The following is a 16,381-nucleotide window of genomic DNA, read 5'->3' on the forward strand; positions in this document are numbered from 1 at the left end:
GGGTACTAGGGGGAGATGGAGGAGCCCTGTGTTTTTGCTGTAGAATCCTGGCGTGTACTCTTTACCTTGCTGAGGATGGAAGAAATGAATGATGTTGGTTCCGATACCATAAACACTTGCCTTTCTTACTGAATTTTTGTAATTTTGCTGAATAGGCATTTCTCCATTTGCTTTTAGCCCTTAAGACCATTTGCAGAAGCTTTCATTGTTTCTTTTTACAGTGTTCACCAGTTTTACTGGGGAGTGGGTCAGCAGAGCTCTTTACACAGTCATGTCAGAAGTTCCTCTCTCACTATTTGTTGTTTTAAGCTTCTAGAGTTTGGGAGAATTTGTTATTTAGTAACGGGTGACTTCTACAGTAGATTAAAAGATATATACGGTTATAATTGCAATACATAGTGCCAAATTGTTGTGCTGATTTATACTTCTAGTAGGAATATAAGAAGGTGCCTATTTTACCTATATTCTGGCCAGCCATCACATTGTTTTCATTCAAATTTTATGATCTTTGTTATTTAATAAGAAAAATATATTTTGAAATAGTTTTTGTTTGCATTATTATGTATGAAAGAAGTCTAAGATACATTTTATATCCTTTTGTGTAAACTTTTTCTTTCATATACTTTCTGTTTCCATTGCCTGTGGCATTTCTAATTCATGTCCCACAATGCCCATCAAATTCGTTATATCATCTATAGAACTTGTTGGCTTCTCCTTTGAGTTTTTTCACTACTTAACTTTTTCACTTCCACAATCTTACCATTTTCTCACTTTTCTCCAAATTTCACACCTTGAGGGTACTCTTTGATATCTTTTGGACTGTTTTGAACAGAAAATCAATTCCCAAGTTCAGTCACTTTCTCTCAAGCAGTGTCACTCAAATCCTGTAATTCCTCTGTGTCCTTAACTTCCATACCCTCTGTCAAAGCTCTTAGCATATCAACTCTGAACATCTTATTGATTTCTTTTTCAGACATCAGTTACATTTTACATCTTCACTTTGAGGCAAGATATAAGGCACCAAAGAAAATAATTTATAAAATTCAGGTTAAAGGCAACCAATGGAAATTTTAGGACCTGTTTAATGGATTCTACAGGGAACATATCTTTAAGAGTGGATACCTAGGGGATACCAAATGTTTTAAGAAAACTAGATTGTGAGATTCAGAAATGTGTGGCCATTATTAAAGCTGCTATCTCCATGACATTTACTCATTTAAAAAAATATCAGTTGATGTCATCTCAGTGTCAGACACTGTGCTAAAAGTTAGAGAAAGATAGCTCTGTGCTTAGCTATTAAAGAGGACTATCTAGTCAAGAAGACATTTGGAGAAAGTGACAATTTATAAATAGAATTTAAATATTATGAGTATGTTTGTATTAATATAATGATTTCTTTCCTTGATTTTTGGAAAAAAGATGTATAAACAGTTTTTAATAATTCTAAGTAGAAGTTTTTGTTATTGACTGTACTTGAACAAAAATAAAAAATAAAAAATCTTTAAAAAGTATAAAAAATTAAGTAGTCAATTATTTAAAAACTTTATAAAAATCCATAGCAAACGCAATCAGAATGTCACCAAGCTCTTTTGCAGATACCAACAAACCTTTTAAAAATTTTTTTGATATTTTCCGATAGAAAATACCATGCCAATAGAAAACATTTGTGTATATGTAGAAAATACCATTTTCTATGGTTTATAGATATTTGAATTTACCTGTCATTGTATGAGCTTATTATGAACTGCTGCCGCCAAAAGCACATCTTTCATCTATGTGTATCTTTTGTTTTGAGGTTGGTCTTTTGTAGACTACACACACACATACACACACACACTTATTTATTTTCTTTCTTTTTTAAAAAATATATTTTATTGATTATGCTATTACAGTTGTCCCATTTTCCCCCCTTCACTCCCCTCCACCCTGTACACCCTCTCCCACCCACATTCCCCCCCTTTAGTTCATGTCCATGGGTCATACTTATAAGCTCTTTGGCTTCTACATTTCCCAAAATATTCTTAACCTCCCCCTGTCTATTTTCTACCAACCATCTATGCTACTTATTCTCTCTGTACCTTTTCCCTCTCTCTCCTCCTCCCACTCCCCCTGTTGATAATGTTCCATGTGATCTCCATTTCTGTGGTTTTGTTCTGTTCTAGTTGTTTGCTTGGTTTGGTTTTGGTTTTGTTTCAGGTGTGGTTGTTAATAATTGTGAGTTTGCTGTCATTTTACTGTTCATATTTTTTTATCTTCTTTTTTCTTAGATAAGTCCCTTTAACATTTCATATAACAAGAGCTTGGTGATGATGAACTCCTTTAACTTAACCTCATCTGAGAAGGACTTTATCTGCCCTTCCATTCTAAATGAAAGCTTTGCTGGATAGAGTAATCTGGGATGTAGGTCCTTGCCTTCCATGACTTGGAATATGTCTTTCCAGCCCCTTCGTGCCTGCAAGTTCTCCCTTGAGAAATCAGCTGACAGTCTGATGGGAATTCCTTTGTAGGTAACTGTCTCCTTATCTCTTGCTGCTTCTAGGATTCTCTCCTTCATTTTAATCTTGGATAATGTGATTATGATGTGCCTTGGTGTGTTCCTCCTTGGGTCCAACTTCTTTGGGACTCTCTGAGCTTCCTGGACTTCCTGGAAGTCTATTTCCTTTGCCAGATTGGGGAAATTCTCCTTTATTATTTGTTCAAATAACATTTCCACTTGTTGCTCTTTCTCTTCCCCTTCTTGTACCCCTATGGTTCAGATGTTGGAATGTTTAAAGATGTCCTGGAAGTTCCTAAGCCTCTCCTCATTTTTTTGAATTCTTGTTTCTTCATTCTTTTTTGATTGGATGTTTCTTTCTTCCTTCTGGTCCACTCCATTGATTTGAGACCCAGTTTTCTTCCCATCACTATTGGTTCCCTGTGCATTTTCCTTTATTTCACGTAGCATAGCCCTCATTTTTTCATCTAATTTGCGACCAAAGTCAACCAATTCTGTGAGCATCCTGATCACCAGTGCTTTGAACTGTGCATCTGATAGGTTGGCTATGTCTTCATCGCTTAGTTGTATTTTTTCTGGAGCTTTGATGTGTTCTTTTGTTTGGGACCATTTTTTTTTGTTTTGTTTTGATGCACCTGTTATGTATGAGGGGTGGAGCCTTAGATGTTCACCAGGGCGGGGCAGCCCATGTCACAGGGTGGTGATGCTGTATGTGAGGGAGGGGTTGGAGAGGAAACAACAGCACTTGCTCCACTCTCTGTTGGATTTCAGTCCCTTCTGCCACTTCCCCCAAGCAAACTGGGTCTTTCTGGTGCTGATTCCCGTGTGGGTGGGCCTGTGTATGATCTAGGACCCTGTGGGTCTCTCCAATGAACTCTCCTGTGAGGCTGGGAGTCTCTCCTGGCACCTTAACCCCCACAGGTGTTTTCAATTGGTGTTTTGAGGCTTTATTTCCCTGTGCTGGGACCCTGGGTTGTGCAGTCTGTCCCACTCCCCATTTGTGCCTGGTTTATCTGCATGCGAATGTGGGACTACCGTGTCAGCCAGCCACCTTGCCATCTTGTGCACCCAGGGTTTGTCAGCTGGTGCCTTGCGTGCCGGGTGCCACCACTGTTTTTGGCTGCGACCCCTCTCTGCCTGGAGGCCTGACTCTGCCCCTCCTACCGGTCTGGATGAATGTGTCTATTTTTACTCCTTGGTTGTCAGACTTCCATACAGTTCAATTTTCTGTCAGTTCTGGTTGTTATTTTGTTCCTAAATTGTTGTTGTCCTTATTTTGGTCATGCAAGGAGGCACAGTGTGTCTACCTACACCTCCATCTTAGACGGAAGTCTATACCTATGATTTTTAAAAGTCAAAATCCAACAATATCAGAATGATCCCAGGGCAAGAAACTCCAAAGGTAAATTCAGTTCAAGTTAACAAAAAATTATAATCAGGTTACATAATCATGATTCCAATAAACAAAAAGGAAAATGCATCCATATGCATAGCTTCTCATTTAGGAAATGTACTGAAATCTATTTTACAGATAAACAAGTGTTTTAATTGCTGTTTTAAGTGTCATGGGACTACTGTATACCAAATAATTTGATAGGGAGTACCTAGTATCACTCCACTGTTTCTAATGACCAAGGGGAGGTCCAATAATCTATGGTTAAATGGCTGGGCACCTCGCACAGGATAATAGAGAGTATAAAGTAAAATCCTTCAACCAATTCCAGAACACTTACTGTACTCTAGCAAGGCCATCCCAGGCTTTCAGATAAACACTGCAACTATCTTGGGGGAAAACTGAGCCATGTCTAGGAACTTGCTAACAAGGGCAATCTCAGAGTAACAAGCCAAACAACAGGGACTTACAATTTTTAAAGTTGAGCTGTAATAGCTTAAAACAAACACACACACAGTGTCTAAGTCACAGTTTTTCCTATGACCTGCAAGCTTCCCAAATATGTCAGAATATGAGCAGGAGATATGACTTATTTATCTATATTATCTGGTAAACTGGCATTCCTTAAAATAAATGCAATAATTTTATCATGTTCCATATTCATTTGGAAATTAAATACATCTCTTTAGGGTAGTGATTTTCAACCAATGTGCCGCAAAAGGCATACTGGTGTGCCACAAGAATTTTTAAAACATGCAATACCTGACTATTTAGTCAGGGACACTGACCTCTTCTCCCTTAGACTGTCAAATAAAAAAATGACAACTGCTCTGGCCACCTGGCTTAGTTGGTTGGAGAGTCATCCTGTATACCTAAATATCATGGGTTTGATCCTTGGTCAGGGTACATATCTAGGTTGCAGGTTTGATCCCCAGTCAAGGTGCATACAAGAGGCAACTAGTCAATATTTATTTCTAAGATCAATGTTAATGTTTCTCTCTCTCCATTTCTCTCTCTCTAAAATCAATAAACATATCCTCAGGTAAAGATTTAAAAACATCTTTTTAATGACAACAGTCAACACAATAGCCATCCAGTATGAATGAATCAAAATATACTTATTTTTTGGTTAGACTGGCAAAACACCAGATTTTTTTGGTGTGCCATAGGATTTTAGTTATTAGTTTACTTATGCCATGAGATGAAAAAGGTTAAAAATCACTGAATTAAGGGATTAGTGCCAAGTTTTAATTTTAATAATGAAGAGAAACAAATTCAACAAACCAAATACTCATGAAAAAATAATTTGGGAGCTTACCTTTCCACAACCAAACTGATTGTTTGTGTGAGATCTGGGTTTGTCACCTGGAGACGTTTCCACAAAGACCACACAAATTCTTTATCAGCCTTAAAGAAATAAAAGACATTCTAAATGCACTTGCTTTGTAGCTATAACAGAGAAGACAATATATCACATTAAATTAAAAACAAAAAAAATTACATGATTGTTAGTATTATAACTATAAAATAGATTCTTTATAGCAAGAGAGCTTTATTTTAAAAAGTTCTTATACTGGTAATCAACATTCACTTTTACTATTTCTACCTTTCACATTTTAGGGTATAAACATTGAAATGCTGAATATCAAGGTACGTTCACTCTACACAGAAACTGTCCTCTATTTTCATCTCCCTTTCCAGCAACATTCCTTGAAAGAACTGCTTATAATCACTGTTTCCACTTCTTTCTCTCTCATTCACTCTACAATTTCCTCCAGTCAGATTTCCCTCCCCACTATTATGCTAAAATCATTTTTCAAGGTCCTCTATAAAGCCAAATCCAAATGGACAATGAACAGTTTCAGTCCATAAAGCCTAGCCCAGTTATCAACACTGGTTGACTATTAGGAATCACTTTTGGGGAGTTTTTTTTGTTTTGTTTTGTTTTGTTTTGTTTTAACAGTGACTATCAAGAGATACTGATTTAATTGGTCTCAGGTAAGGTTGAAGTATTTTTTAAAAGCTTTTAAGATGCCCTGACTGGTGTGGCTCAGTAGATTGAGCACTGGCCTGCAAGGCTAAAGATCAAAGGTTGAAGGTCACTGGTTCATTCCTGGTCAGGAAACCTGCCTGGGTTTCGAACCAGGTCCCCAGTTGGGGGCTTGCAGGAGGCACTCCATTGATCTATCTTTTGCACATCACTGTTTCTCTCCCTCTCTTTCTGCCTCCCTTCTCTCTCTAAAACTAAATATGGTAAATAAAATCTCAAAAAAAAAGAGCACCTGAAGTAATTCTATGCACACAGCATTGAGAACCAGTGCTCTAGGTTACCTCATTTAATCCATGGTTTTATGTTTTACATATCGACTCTACACTGATGACTCCTCCATCTTTCTCTAGCTGTCTCCTCCAGCCCTAGATGCAGATTGGAATCTCCAAATGCCTACTCAATTAATCCCACTTGAATACCTAAGAGGTATCTGAAATTTAATTTACCCAAAATAAAATGTTTGATTTCCTACGTTTTCAAAAACCTGCACCTGTGTCTCAGAATATGACACCACCTACTCATTTGTTCAAAGACCTAAAATCTAGGAGTCAATCTGGGTTGCTCTCTTTTCCTCACATTTCACATCCAGACCATCAGTAAATCCTACAGCCTTACCTACAAAACGTATCCCAATTCTAACCACTTCTCAACTCCTCCATCACTATGACCTTCATCCAGATCAAATCCATCTCTAGTCCAGTTCCCCACAATGGTACCCTAACCTCTTTACAACTCAAAATCCTCCAATGGGTTCCTGTCAATTAGGAAAAGAATCCAAACTCTTTACCAAGACTATAAGATCCCACATTACCTGACCCCATACATACCTGTCTGACCTCATCTAACACTCTCCCCTTGTTTACAATGACTTTCTTGCTCTATCTGTACCAAGGCCTTTGTGCATGTACCATCCACCAGATCTTCATGTAGATTATTCTCCATTATATTTATAGCCACCAAAACACATGTCCCTGGTAACCCTTTGCCCTGTTTAATTTTTTTCATATCACATTTAAAAATACTGTATTTTATTGTTTGTTTGTATTTACTTGTGTTTATCTTTATTTGTAAATCTCTCCATCATCCATTCTCCCCCTAGTTAGTAAAAGAAAACATTTTGGCTCTTTTCTGCACAATCAAAAGACTTGTCTCTCTTGCCTGTGGGCTATGTAACTATGTTCCACCAATAAAATATAAGAAATGTTGTTAGAAATGTTGAAATTAGATTTATATCTACCAATTCTGTTATATTTTTCCCAGTATGTTGTTGCTTATTTAGCTTTATGATGAATTCTTTGAGAAGAAAAGATAGTTATAAACTCCATATATTCAAATTTATCTATCTTTTCTACTCTAGCTTGTGAATTTTATGTACCAATTAGAAGGCCCTCTCTACTCCAGTATTAGAAATATATTTACCTATGCTTACTTCTAAAATTTTATGTTTTCATTTTTTAATGCTCAAATCTTTGCTCTATTTTGTTTGTTATATGCTTTTGATAGCATGAGTACTGGCGAGTACTATCTAACGAATCTTACGCCTCATGCTTTACTTTATCCTTTTAATAAAAGTAAGAATTCAACACTTGGGTTAAAGACAAGAAATGTCAATACAGGGGTGGGCAAAAGTAGGTTTAAAATTGTGAGTGCAAAAAACAGTTTATTCTCATATTGTTTATTAATTATTGTATTATCTTCCATACAAACTGTAAACCTACTTTTGCCCACCCCATATATATACATTCATAACTTGCTTGAAAGGGAAAAAGTATGCTACTACAACTTTATGAACTCTAATCTCTCTACTTGTAAAAAAACAAAATCTCTTGAAATCAGCATTATCTATAAATTTATCTTATAGTTAGCTTCCAAATAAAATAGCAAAGATTGTCATCTATTTTCATCTCAACTTTTCTACCTAAAATACCAAGCAAGAAAGATTAATATAAATAAAAAGTTAAAAAAAAACAATTTTCAACATTTATAAAATAATGGAGTTACTTCAGCTTCAATAAGTATGACTTACTAATAAAGGATTTAGCTCTAGCAGTGAAAATTACAATAAATCAATAAATAACTGATGAAAAAAACCCTTGCACCTTAATTTATCCTTTTTTCTCCTTTTCTTTTTACTGTTGTTATGGTTATTTCACATCTCCTTTTCAATCCCCAACAAAAAGAAATAAATCCTCCTTAAGCTGTTTTTATTATAGAGGCCAGAGAGAAAAAAAGCCTCCTCCAGAAGATAAGAGTCCTCCAAAACATTTTATTGTTTACACCCAATTTATACCCAAAAGTCATTTCAGGAAAACTTGCCAATTTCCAAATTTCTTTAAAGTTTCATTATTAATTTCTTCCTTTCATTTATGGTCAACAACAGTATTCAGATTTTGTTTGTCACCTAAATATACTCAAATGTTAAGTGATATAAAATTTAGAAAAAAAAAGTTCTATTGTGAACAATAAAAGGCTATGAATGGATTGTGGGACTGGTGTACGTATTAGTTTTTGTGAGTTTGTTAGGTATTTAAATGCTATGTCATCTTCAATGTGGATTATACCTCTGGGTACTAAAAAGAACTTCTTTCATACACAAAGAGAAGTAAAGACCCCAGCAAATGCAAAACTAGTTTCAAAACTATTCCAGACATTAAAACAAGAAAACTAACCATTGTCAATAACATCATTCTTATTATTTTCCCTTCCTTTGAACAGTATGTTCTTTTTTAAAAATTAAAAATAAAAACCTTTAAAAATTACTCATAAAATCTCTTTATTACTACAAAACTTCTACACAGAATCAAATAATTTCAAATTTAAATTAAAATATCCTACTCTTTCTCACAACATTTATTAAACTCAGCCTATGAATGAGTTGACTAATGCTAGGGGATTTGGGCCTACATTATTTTAGTAGTGGATTAGTTTTGACTTTTACTTATCAGCTCGCATGGAAATAAATATCCCCTTCATAGACACCCAAAACTGTCTTTTTCACTGGGTATCTACTCTCCCAGCACCTAAGTTAGTGTCTGGCAACATAACAGGCCCCCAATTGACTTTACTGGAGGAATGAATTCAACAAATATAAGAAATCTATTTCCTATATTTAAATAACTTGCCTATCAGAACTCAGGGAAGACAATAAAAGTTTAATTATAAAGTATAGCATAAAGTAGCCACTCAAATTATTACTATAAAGAATACATGCACAAAAATATTCATCTACTAGAATACAGATACTAACAATGAAAAAGATTCTAATTATACATGTTTTCCATTTCTTTTCTCTGTGAATGACTAAACAAGTTTACAACACAGATAAATATCTAACAAAAAATATAACTTCATGAGTTCTCTCATCAGATACTCTTAATTCCAACATCACATGCTGCTATGAAAGTTTAAAGTTGGAATAATGAATATATATTTCATTTAAATGCCCTAAGTAATTTTTTACCTGAAACTGGTTTATAGCTTTAATAAAAATTTTTTATTGCTACTAAAAAAGGAAATAAGCTTTGAAATATATATACACATATGTGGAGACATATATTTGTATATACATAGATATATAACATACTTTTTCTCATCTGATATTCTGTAAGGGGTGATAAATGTGTACATACACATACCCACATCATCCTTTATTACAAATAGAACACATTTTTGTTATCCTCATCTAAGGACTATTTTTTCATTGCTTTTAGAAAGAGATGAAAGGAGAGAAACACCGATACAAGGGAGAAGCATCAATTGGTTTTTTTGGGACACACCTGGACCAGGGATCAAACTCACAACCTAGGTATGTGCTGTGACTAGAAATTGAACCCACCAACTTTAGTTATGGAACAAAGCTCCAACCAACTAGGCCCCACTGGCCAGGGTAATAGAACATATTCTTGAAATAAACAATCGAAATTAAGAGTATGGTGAAGTTAGGTTTTAAATCAATGAATAACACATAAATGTCACGGACTTAAATCTACCCTTTGGAGCATCAAGGAACATTTCTTAGGACAAAACTACATTTGGAAGCTAACATCCTATCTTCAGTAAGTCCACTGCAGACAGCCTTTCTATCACATTGTAATTAATCATGTTTTCTTCAACTAAGCGTTGTGTGTACAGTGCTTGCTAATCTGGGGCCATATGAAAAAAAGTTTTAATTAACTATACAATGACATAGAGTAGGATAAGGTTCTCATATTCAGAGAAACACTTGGAACTGAGATTTTTTTTTTACATGCTTATTCTGAGTCATCCCATGGAGAGGACTGGTATAAGGAATCACTCAAATTTTCTATTTCTCCAAGTACATATAATTAAATTCCTATAAGTTGAATGTGGAAAAAACCAACTAACCTAAATGAATCTTTAATTATAACCAAAGACTAATTAGCAAAGTTCTTTTCCCCAAACTGTGTATTTGGCCCGTTACTAGGGTGTGAAATTTAGTCAATCTGAGCTGCATTTTTCTATAGGAAAAGAATTTAAAAGAAAATACCAGAGTTAATAACACAGAGTATGTCATCTTTCTGAAATTACATGTACATGTATGTTTTGTATATTTACTAGATTGAAATGTAAAATGAATTTATTTTGGGTTACAATTTTGGAGAGATTTTAAAAATACAGGGTAAATATTACATATTCTTGGATAGTGTGATTTCTAGCTGAATTAAGTGGAAGAGCAAGTAAAAAAAGTGGACAATTACTTAAATACCTCTTCACAAAACAATTGGAAGTTCATTATTGTTTGCCATGTTTCCCGAAGAGGAGGATGGTTTGACTGAAGTTTTATGGTATAGGATACTATCAATCTTGTCTATGATTATTTAATAGTGTCAATATTACAAAAATCTCAAGTTCCATTGTTCTAAGCTAATTATGGCCATCTCCGTTCTTACACTGCCTAGAATATTTCATTCATCTTCCTAGTCCATATATGTCCAAGGTCACAGAGGCCAGCACTATGTTTGAAGCCACACTTTTTAAAGAATATAGTAGTGAATGAATTTGGGGGAGGGGAGGTGGTCATTGGGCTGCTTCGAACAAACTGATTTTCTTAATCAAGTCAGTAATAAAAAGCAAATATCCTAGTTCCTTAGCCACTAAGGGCACAACAATAGGAAATGTATAGTGAGGGATCTAGAGGAAAGAGTGTAGTAAATATATGGGCAAATGGAATCTTAGGACCTGACAAAGTAACAAAGGCTTTTATCATGGTTTCCTATCTTTAAACTACCCAAGGTTGAGGTGTACAGATGGCATGCTTCAGTTCATTAGTATCTTCTATTTACCTCTTTGGTCCTTAACCACTGAGGAACAGAAAATGGGAAAGGAAACGGGGAAAATAGAAAAAGGAAGTAGCCACCTAATATCTACCCACCTGTTTAAGAAATGATATTCAATTTCAACAAATTTTCCTGTTTTTAAAGCCTTGCCTCAGTCAGCAAGGACCTCCAAAAGGGGCAAAATAATCCAATAGAACAAATTCTAAGAGAATGAACTTCATGAATTTTTATTAATCTAAACAGATACTACCCATAATGATTACCTCGGTGTTATGCAGTTCCTAATTGGTTCTATCCTGAAAACTGTGCCTCAAATTTCTACTACCGAGTTAATTCCCAACATTTAATTATGCAATCCCGTCTAAAGTTTCCGGTTAAATCACAAAGGAATGGTAAGACTGAAAAAATAAAGGGAAATCAAATCTCTCTGAACATGAGTACAGTCGAGCTATCTCCATTACACACAAACTCTACAAATCACTGTAAAGTGATGTTAACCCAACTGACCTGGTAAATGACATGAAAATAAATGTCTCACTCAAGGACTACGGAATTAGTATGGCTGGCTAATGAGTATCATCTACTTTGTGTTCAAGTTCCAGGCCCAAGGCTCCCTAAAAATTATTGGTCTGTGTTTACAACTTAAGTTGACTTAAGAACAAGGACAAGGACAAGAGTGGGTCTGAAAATTAAAGTCTCTTTTATAGGTGGATTTAATTTTAATAAAAATGTTTAAACTTTCCTAGTCAACACTTCAACTTGGCCACTGCACTCCACTCCTGCTGGCATCAAGTACCACTACGGTTACGACGGAGAACTTGGGCCTGGGGGCTGGGGTGCAGGGTGCGACTGCTCCTTCTGGTGGTATCCAAATGAAGAAAGCCAAACCCGGGGAACCCAGACGAACTCTGCCGGCCGGTGTCCAGAGAGGGGCAGAGGCAGGACAGCCAGGAGACAGCATTCCTCCAGCGACGAAAACGGGAAGCGCTGGGTGTGGGAAACGGCAGGGAGCGCCGCCGGGCGGGGCGGCTGAGTCCCCAACCCACGCCACTACGCAGCCCAAGGCAGAGGAAGAGGGTCGCGCCGCCCCCCAGGCCCCGGCCCGCTGTGGAGAAGAAAGGCCGGCGACAGGAGTCCTCGATACCTGACACAGGGCCAGCTCCTCCTTTAGGCTGCTCAGCTCTTCCTCCAGCAGCTGCGTCCGGGTCACCACTGCCTCCTCTACCGAGATGCCCTCTAGCCGCTCGGACCCCTTGGGCGCGCTGAGGAGGGGAGCCTGAGCCGGAGCTGCCCCCTCTAGCCCTCGCCGGCCCCCTAACTCTTTTTCACCCCGTCTGGATACATTGCTTTTGTCCACAACGCCCTCCCCCGCTGCGCCGGCCAGACCCAAGGCCTCGCTGCTCACAGCGGGTACCACAGCTCCCCGCCCAACACGTGAGGACCGGGGCCCTGAAAGTCGGGCAGAGGACCGAGGGAGCGCTGAGGGCGAAGAGCGCGCCGACATGGCCACGGCTCTAACGGGTCAAGTAGCCTCTTGGAAACTCCACCTCCCCTTCCCCATCCCGGCGAGCCTGAGCTCCAAAGTACGCATGCGCGAGCCCTTTTCCCGCCGTGGCTTGCGGGGTCTCGCGCCGCGGGTCTTGGCGGGCGTCCCTGGTGCCGAGCCACCGGCCTGAGCTTCGGACTGCGCACGCGCCATGCCCCAAGAGGTTAGGCAGGCCCTCCTCGAGCGCCACCACGGTGTGTTTTGCGGGAACCTGCTGCCCTCAACACCGTACCTGCCCACCTATCTAAAACCCTACCCGACAGTTGAGTCTAGCTAATGTCTCCCATCTTAAAGTCTTCCTTGACAAGCCCCTACTTCCAAATGATCCCTTACTGTGAACTCTTTGCCTTCAAGGCCCCTGCCAGCTCGCCTGTCGTGTTTCACTGGCCGCCCTGGAGTGTTAGATACACAGCTAATCTTTCCAGCAGGGTTGTAAACTCCTTGAGGATCAGTAGTAGGTTTTACACTTGTGCTTTCTTCACATCCCTTAGCAAAACCGCTTTATGTACAGCTGACATCCCGCTGACTGACGTCAAGGAGACTTAGAAAGCCTTGTGCTGAGCTGGAACTGTCAGGCAGGTTTCCCATCTGAATTATGATATTTACATACCCTTTGTCTTTTGTTTTGCAAGAGTCATGATTTCCTTTGAATTTTTGTCAGCTTCTTTATGTGTTGGTGGAATATCAGAGTGTGACCTACATTGCCTGATAGTTTGAGTCCTTGGAATAATTTGAAATCAGTTAAGGTGGTGTAGGGTTTACAAAATAAGACCAGCTTTCTTTACCCTTAATCCTTTTTTAAAATTTGTCTTCCCACTATCTCTTTCTTTATAAACTTCAAATAGGCAATAACATGCTCTTTCTCTGTCATTGTAACACATACACTAGTGACAAGTTTATTAAGGAGATGCACATTGAGCCAGCAACAGAGTTGCACCAAACGCTAGATCTGCTCTCTTCTGGAAAGAAAAAAAAAAAGGTTCTAGAATATTGGAGAGCTGGGATGGGGAGAAGACGGCTCTGGAAGTAGGAAGCTAACTGCTTTAACTGATGACCTCTTCATTTAATCAAAATTACAGCTCTGTAGCAGAATCTAGTTAGCCTTAAAAAAAAAACACTTCTGATTTTAGAAGTCTGTGAAGGCAAGAGAGTGAGCTTTCATCCCACTGAAGGTGAATGAATAGCTCACAACATTTATAAAAGGATTACATTAGAAAAAGTGCATATGAGCCTGTTTTAAAAGAAGTCACTGCCATATCAAACTTTTACAATATGCTGAGTCTATGACTAAACACCGTTCATATACATACTTAATCAATTCTTACAATATCACAGTAAAATAGATATTATTCCCATTTTACTGGTGAGACTCAAGAAGTTGTTGTTCCTTGCCTAAAGTCTCATATCTGGTATTAGAAACGCTAGGATATGAATCTACTTAACTCTAAAACTTGTGCGTTTGATCCCTACCCTTACTTCATATCTGTCACTTGAAATACAGCATTAGGTCTGATAGCATGTAATAAGATTTCACTGGGCTGAAGATTCACATGTTTGGCACAAATCAGTATGAATGCACATTTTAAATGGCTATTTGTTATTCACTCAAAAGTGCATCATGGCATCTGATTATAGAACGATTCTTTTGAAAAGCAATGAAAACTGTTATGTACACTGGGTAAATAAACATATTTGACTCAAAAAAGGTTAATATCCTGGATCTATAACTAGGCAGACAATTTTTTAACTTTCTTTTTATTGTGGTAAAATACACGTAACATAAAATTTACCATTTATTGTAAAGTGAGTGAAAATGAAAAACAATTCAGAATCATTGAGCACATTCACAATGTTAGGCAACCATTACAACTAGTTCCAGAACATTCTCACCACTTCCAACTCAAACCCCATACCCATTAAACAGTCATTCCCCATTCTAACCCCGCAACCCCAAGGCTCAAGATAATCACCAATCTGCTTTCTATCTATATGGATTAGACTATTCTATTTCAAATAAATAAAACCATGCAATACATACATAGTCTTTTATATCTGGCTTCTTTCACTTAGAAGAATATTTCCAAGCTTCGTCCGTTTTGTAGCATGTATCAGTACTTCATTTGTATGGGTATATCACAATTTGTTTTTCAATTCATCCATTGGTGAGCATTTAGGTTGATTCCACTTTTTCCTATTGTGAATAGAACTGCTATGAATATTCACTTATAAGTTATTTTTGAACATTTATTTTCAATTATTTTGTGCATATACCTAGGAGTGGAACTGCTGGGTCATATGGTAATTTTATGTTTAAGGTATTAAGGAACCACAAAACTGCTTTCTACAGTGGCTACACAACTTTACATTCCCACCAACAATGTATAAAATTCAAATTGCTCTGCATCCTCATGAACACCTGTTTTCCTTTTTTTTTTTAAAAAGAAAAATCTGTTCTCTTTATGGCCATACTAGTGGGTGTGAAATGATATCTCATTGTAGTTTTGGTTTGCATTTCTCTAATGACATTGATCATCTTTTCATGTACTTGGACATTTGTTTATCTTTTTTGGAGACATGTCTATTTAAGTTCTTTGTTCATTTTTTTATTTGGATTGTTTTTGTCTTTTTGTTGTTGAATTGTAATTGTTCTTCGTTGGAAGACAGTTTTTAACAATAGAAACTTGCACTTTTTCAGAACTGTACATAGAGTTGTTTTCATGTATTAGTTATTTTCTGAAATGACAGAAATGTGTGAAACATTGAATACTAACATGTATAACTCAGGAAGATAAGTTAAAAATCTGCGATACTACCTGAATAAAAATGTACAAAGTAATCAATTCTTTTTTAAACATTTAAAAGTGATGATGTCTGTTCTGCAAATATACGTAATAAAGCCTGCTGAGAATGAAGTATATTAGAATATAGAAACACATAATTCCCTCCATATCATCATTGTAGATTTGAAATACTGAGGGAAATGTACAAATTAATGAGGAATTTAAATCACACCTATCACTCTAATTTTAAAAATGTATTTCTAACTTCTGTTCAAAAGGGGAAAAGATGTATGAGTTTCTCAGCCTTTATGTTTCTTTGTTTTCAGAAAGAATGCCGAATTTTAAGGCATGTTTATGTCTTTACCAATTTAGTATAATCTTTATTCGATCAACAGAATTTAGTTATTACATTTGAAACCACTATTAAGTATTGGTAAGTCTTTAAATATCATAAATTCATTTTAAATTATTTGAAACCTCTCAATTTTTAGGGTTTTGCCATATCCCAGAAATTTAAATAAAAATAGCCTGCTGCCCATTCCTTTAGTAGTGAAAAGAATCCCACAAGCTACAATATGGCAATGTGATTCTTGAATCAGCAGCAGACTTATTATGTCAGTCTAGTGTGGACAAATTGCACTTGTAGGAGTTAGTTTGTTGATTCACAAATCTGAAAAGTTGTTTCCCAGATGTAATCTAGAACCACCCTTCTATGGCATGAAGGCAAGGAGAGTCCCAAGAAAAAAGGTAGACTACTCCACATTGGTAGGTGCCAGGTTTAATAAACAAGACAATTTACTTAAGAGGCTTGTCTTGGGCAG

The 16,381-nt window shown here is 37.0% G+C and overlaps 1 protein-coding gene across 2 annotated transcripts in view; it reads right to left on the bottom strand.

The window, feature by feature from the left end:
* Positions 1 to 12,857, bottom strand: part of CNTLN (centlein) — a 294,809-nt gene extending 281,952 nt beyond the window's left edge. For both annotated transcript variants that reach the window (XM_045840845.1, XM_045840844.1), the window contains exons 1-2: positions 12,379 to 12,857; positions 5,206 to 5,294 (exon numbers count right to left, since the gene is read on the bottom strand). In XM_045840845.1, coding sequence (XP_045696801.1) covers positions 5,206 to 5,294; positions 12,379 to 12,738 — 449 coding nt within the window. In that variant the 5' untranslated portion in view covers positions 12,739 to 12,857. The remainder of the gene's footprint in view (positions 1 to 5,205; positions 5,295 to 12,378) is intronic.
* Between the last annotated feature and the right edge of the window lie 3,524 nt (positions 12,858 to 16,381).

Source organism: Phyllostomus hastatus, unplaced genomic scaffold, assembly GCF_019186645.2.
Source record: "Phyllostomus hastatus isolate PE091 unplaced genomic scaffold, TTU_PhHast_1.1 phas_contig_34, whole genome shotgun sequence".
Lineage (NCBI taxonomy): Eukaryota > Metazoa > Chordata > Mammalia > Chiroptera > Phyllostomidae > Phyllostomus > Phyllostomus hastatus.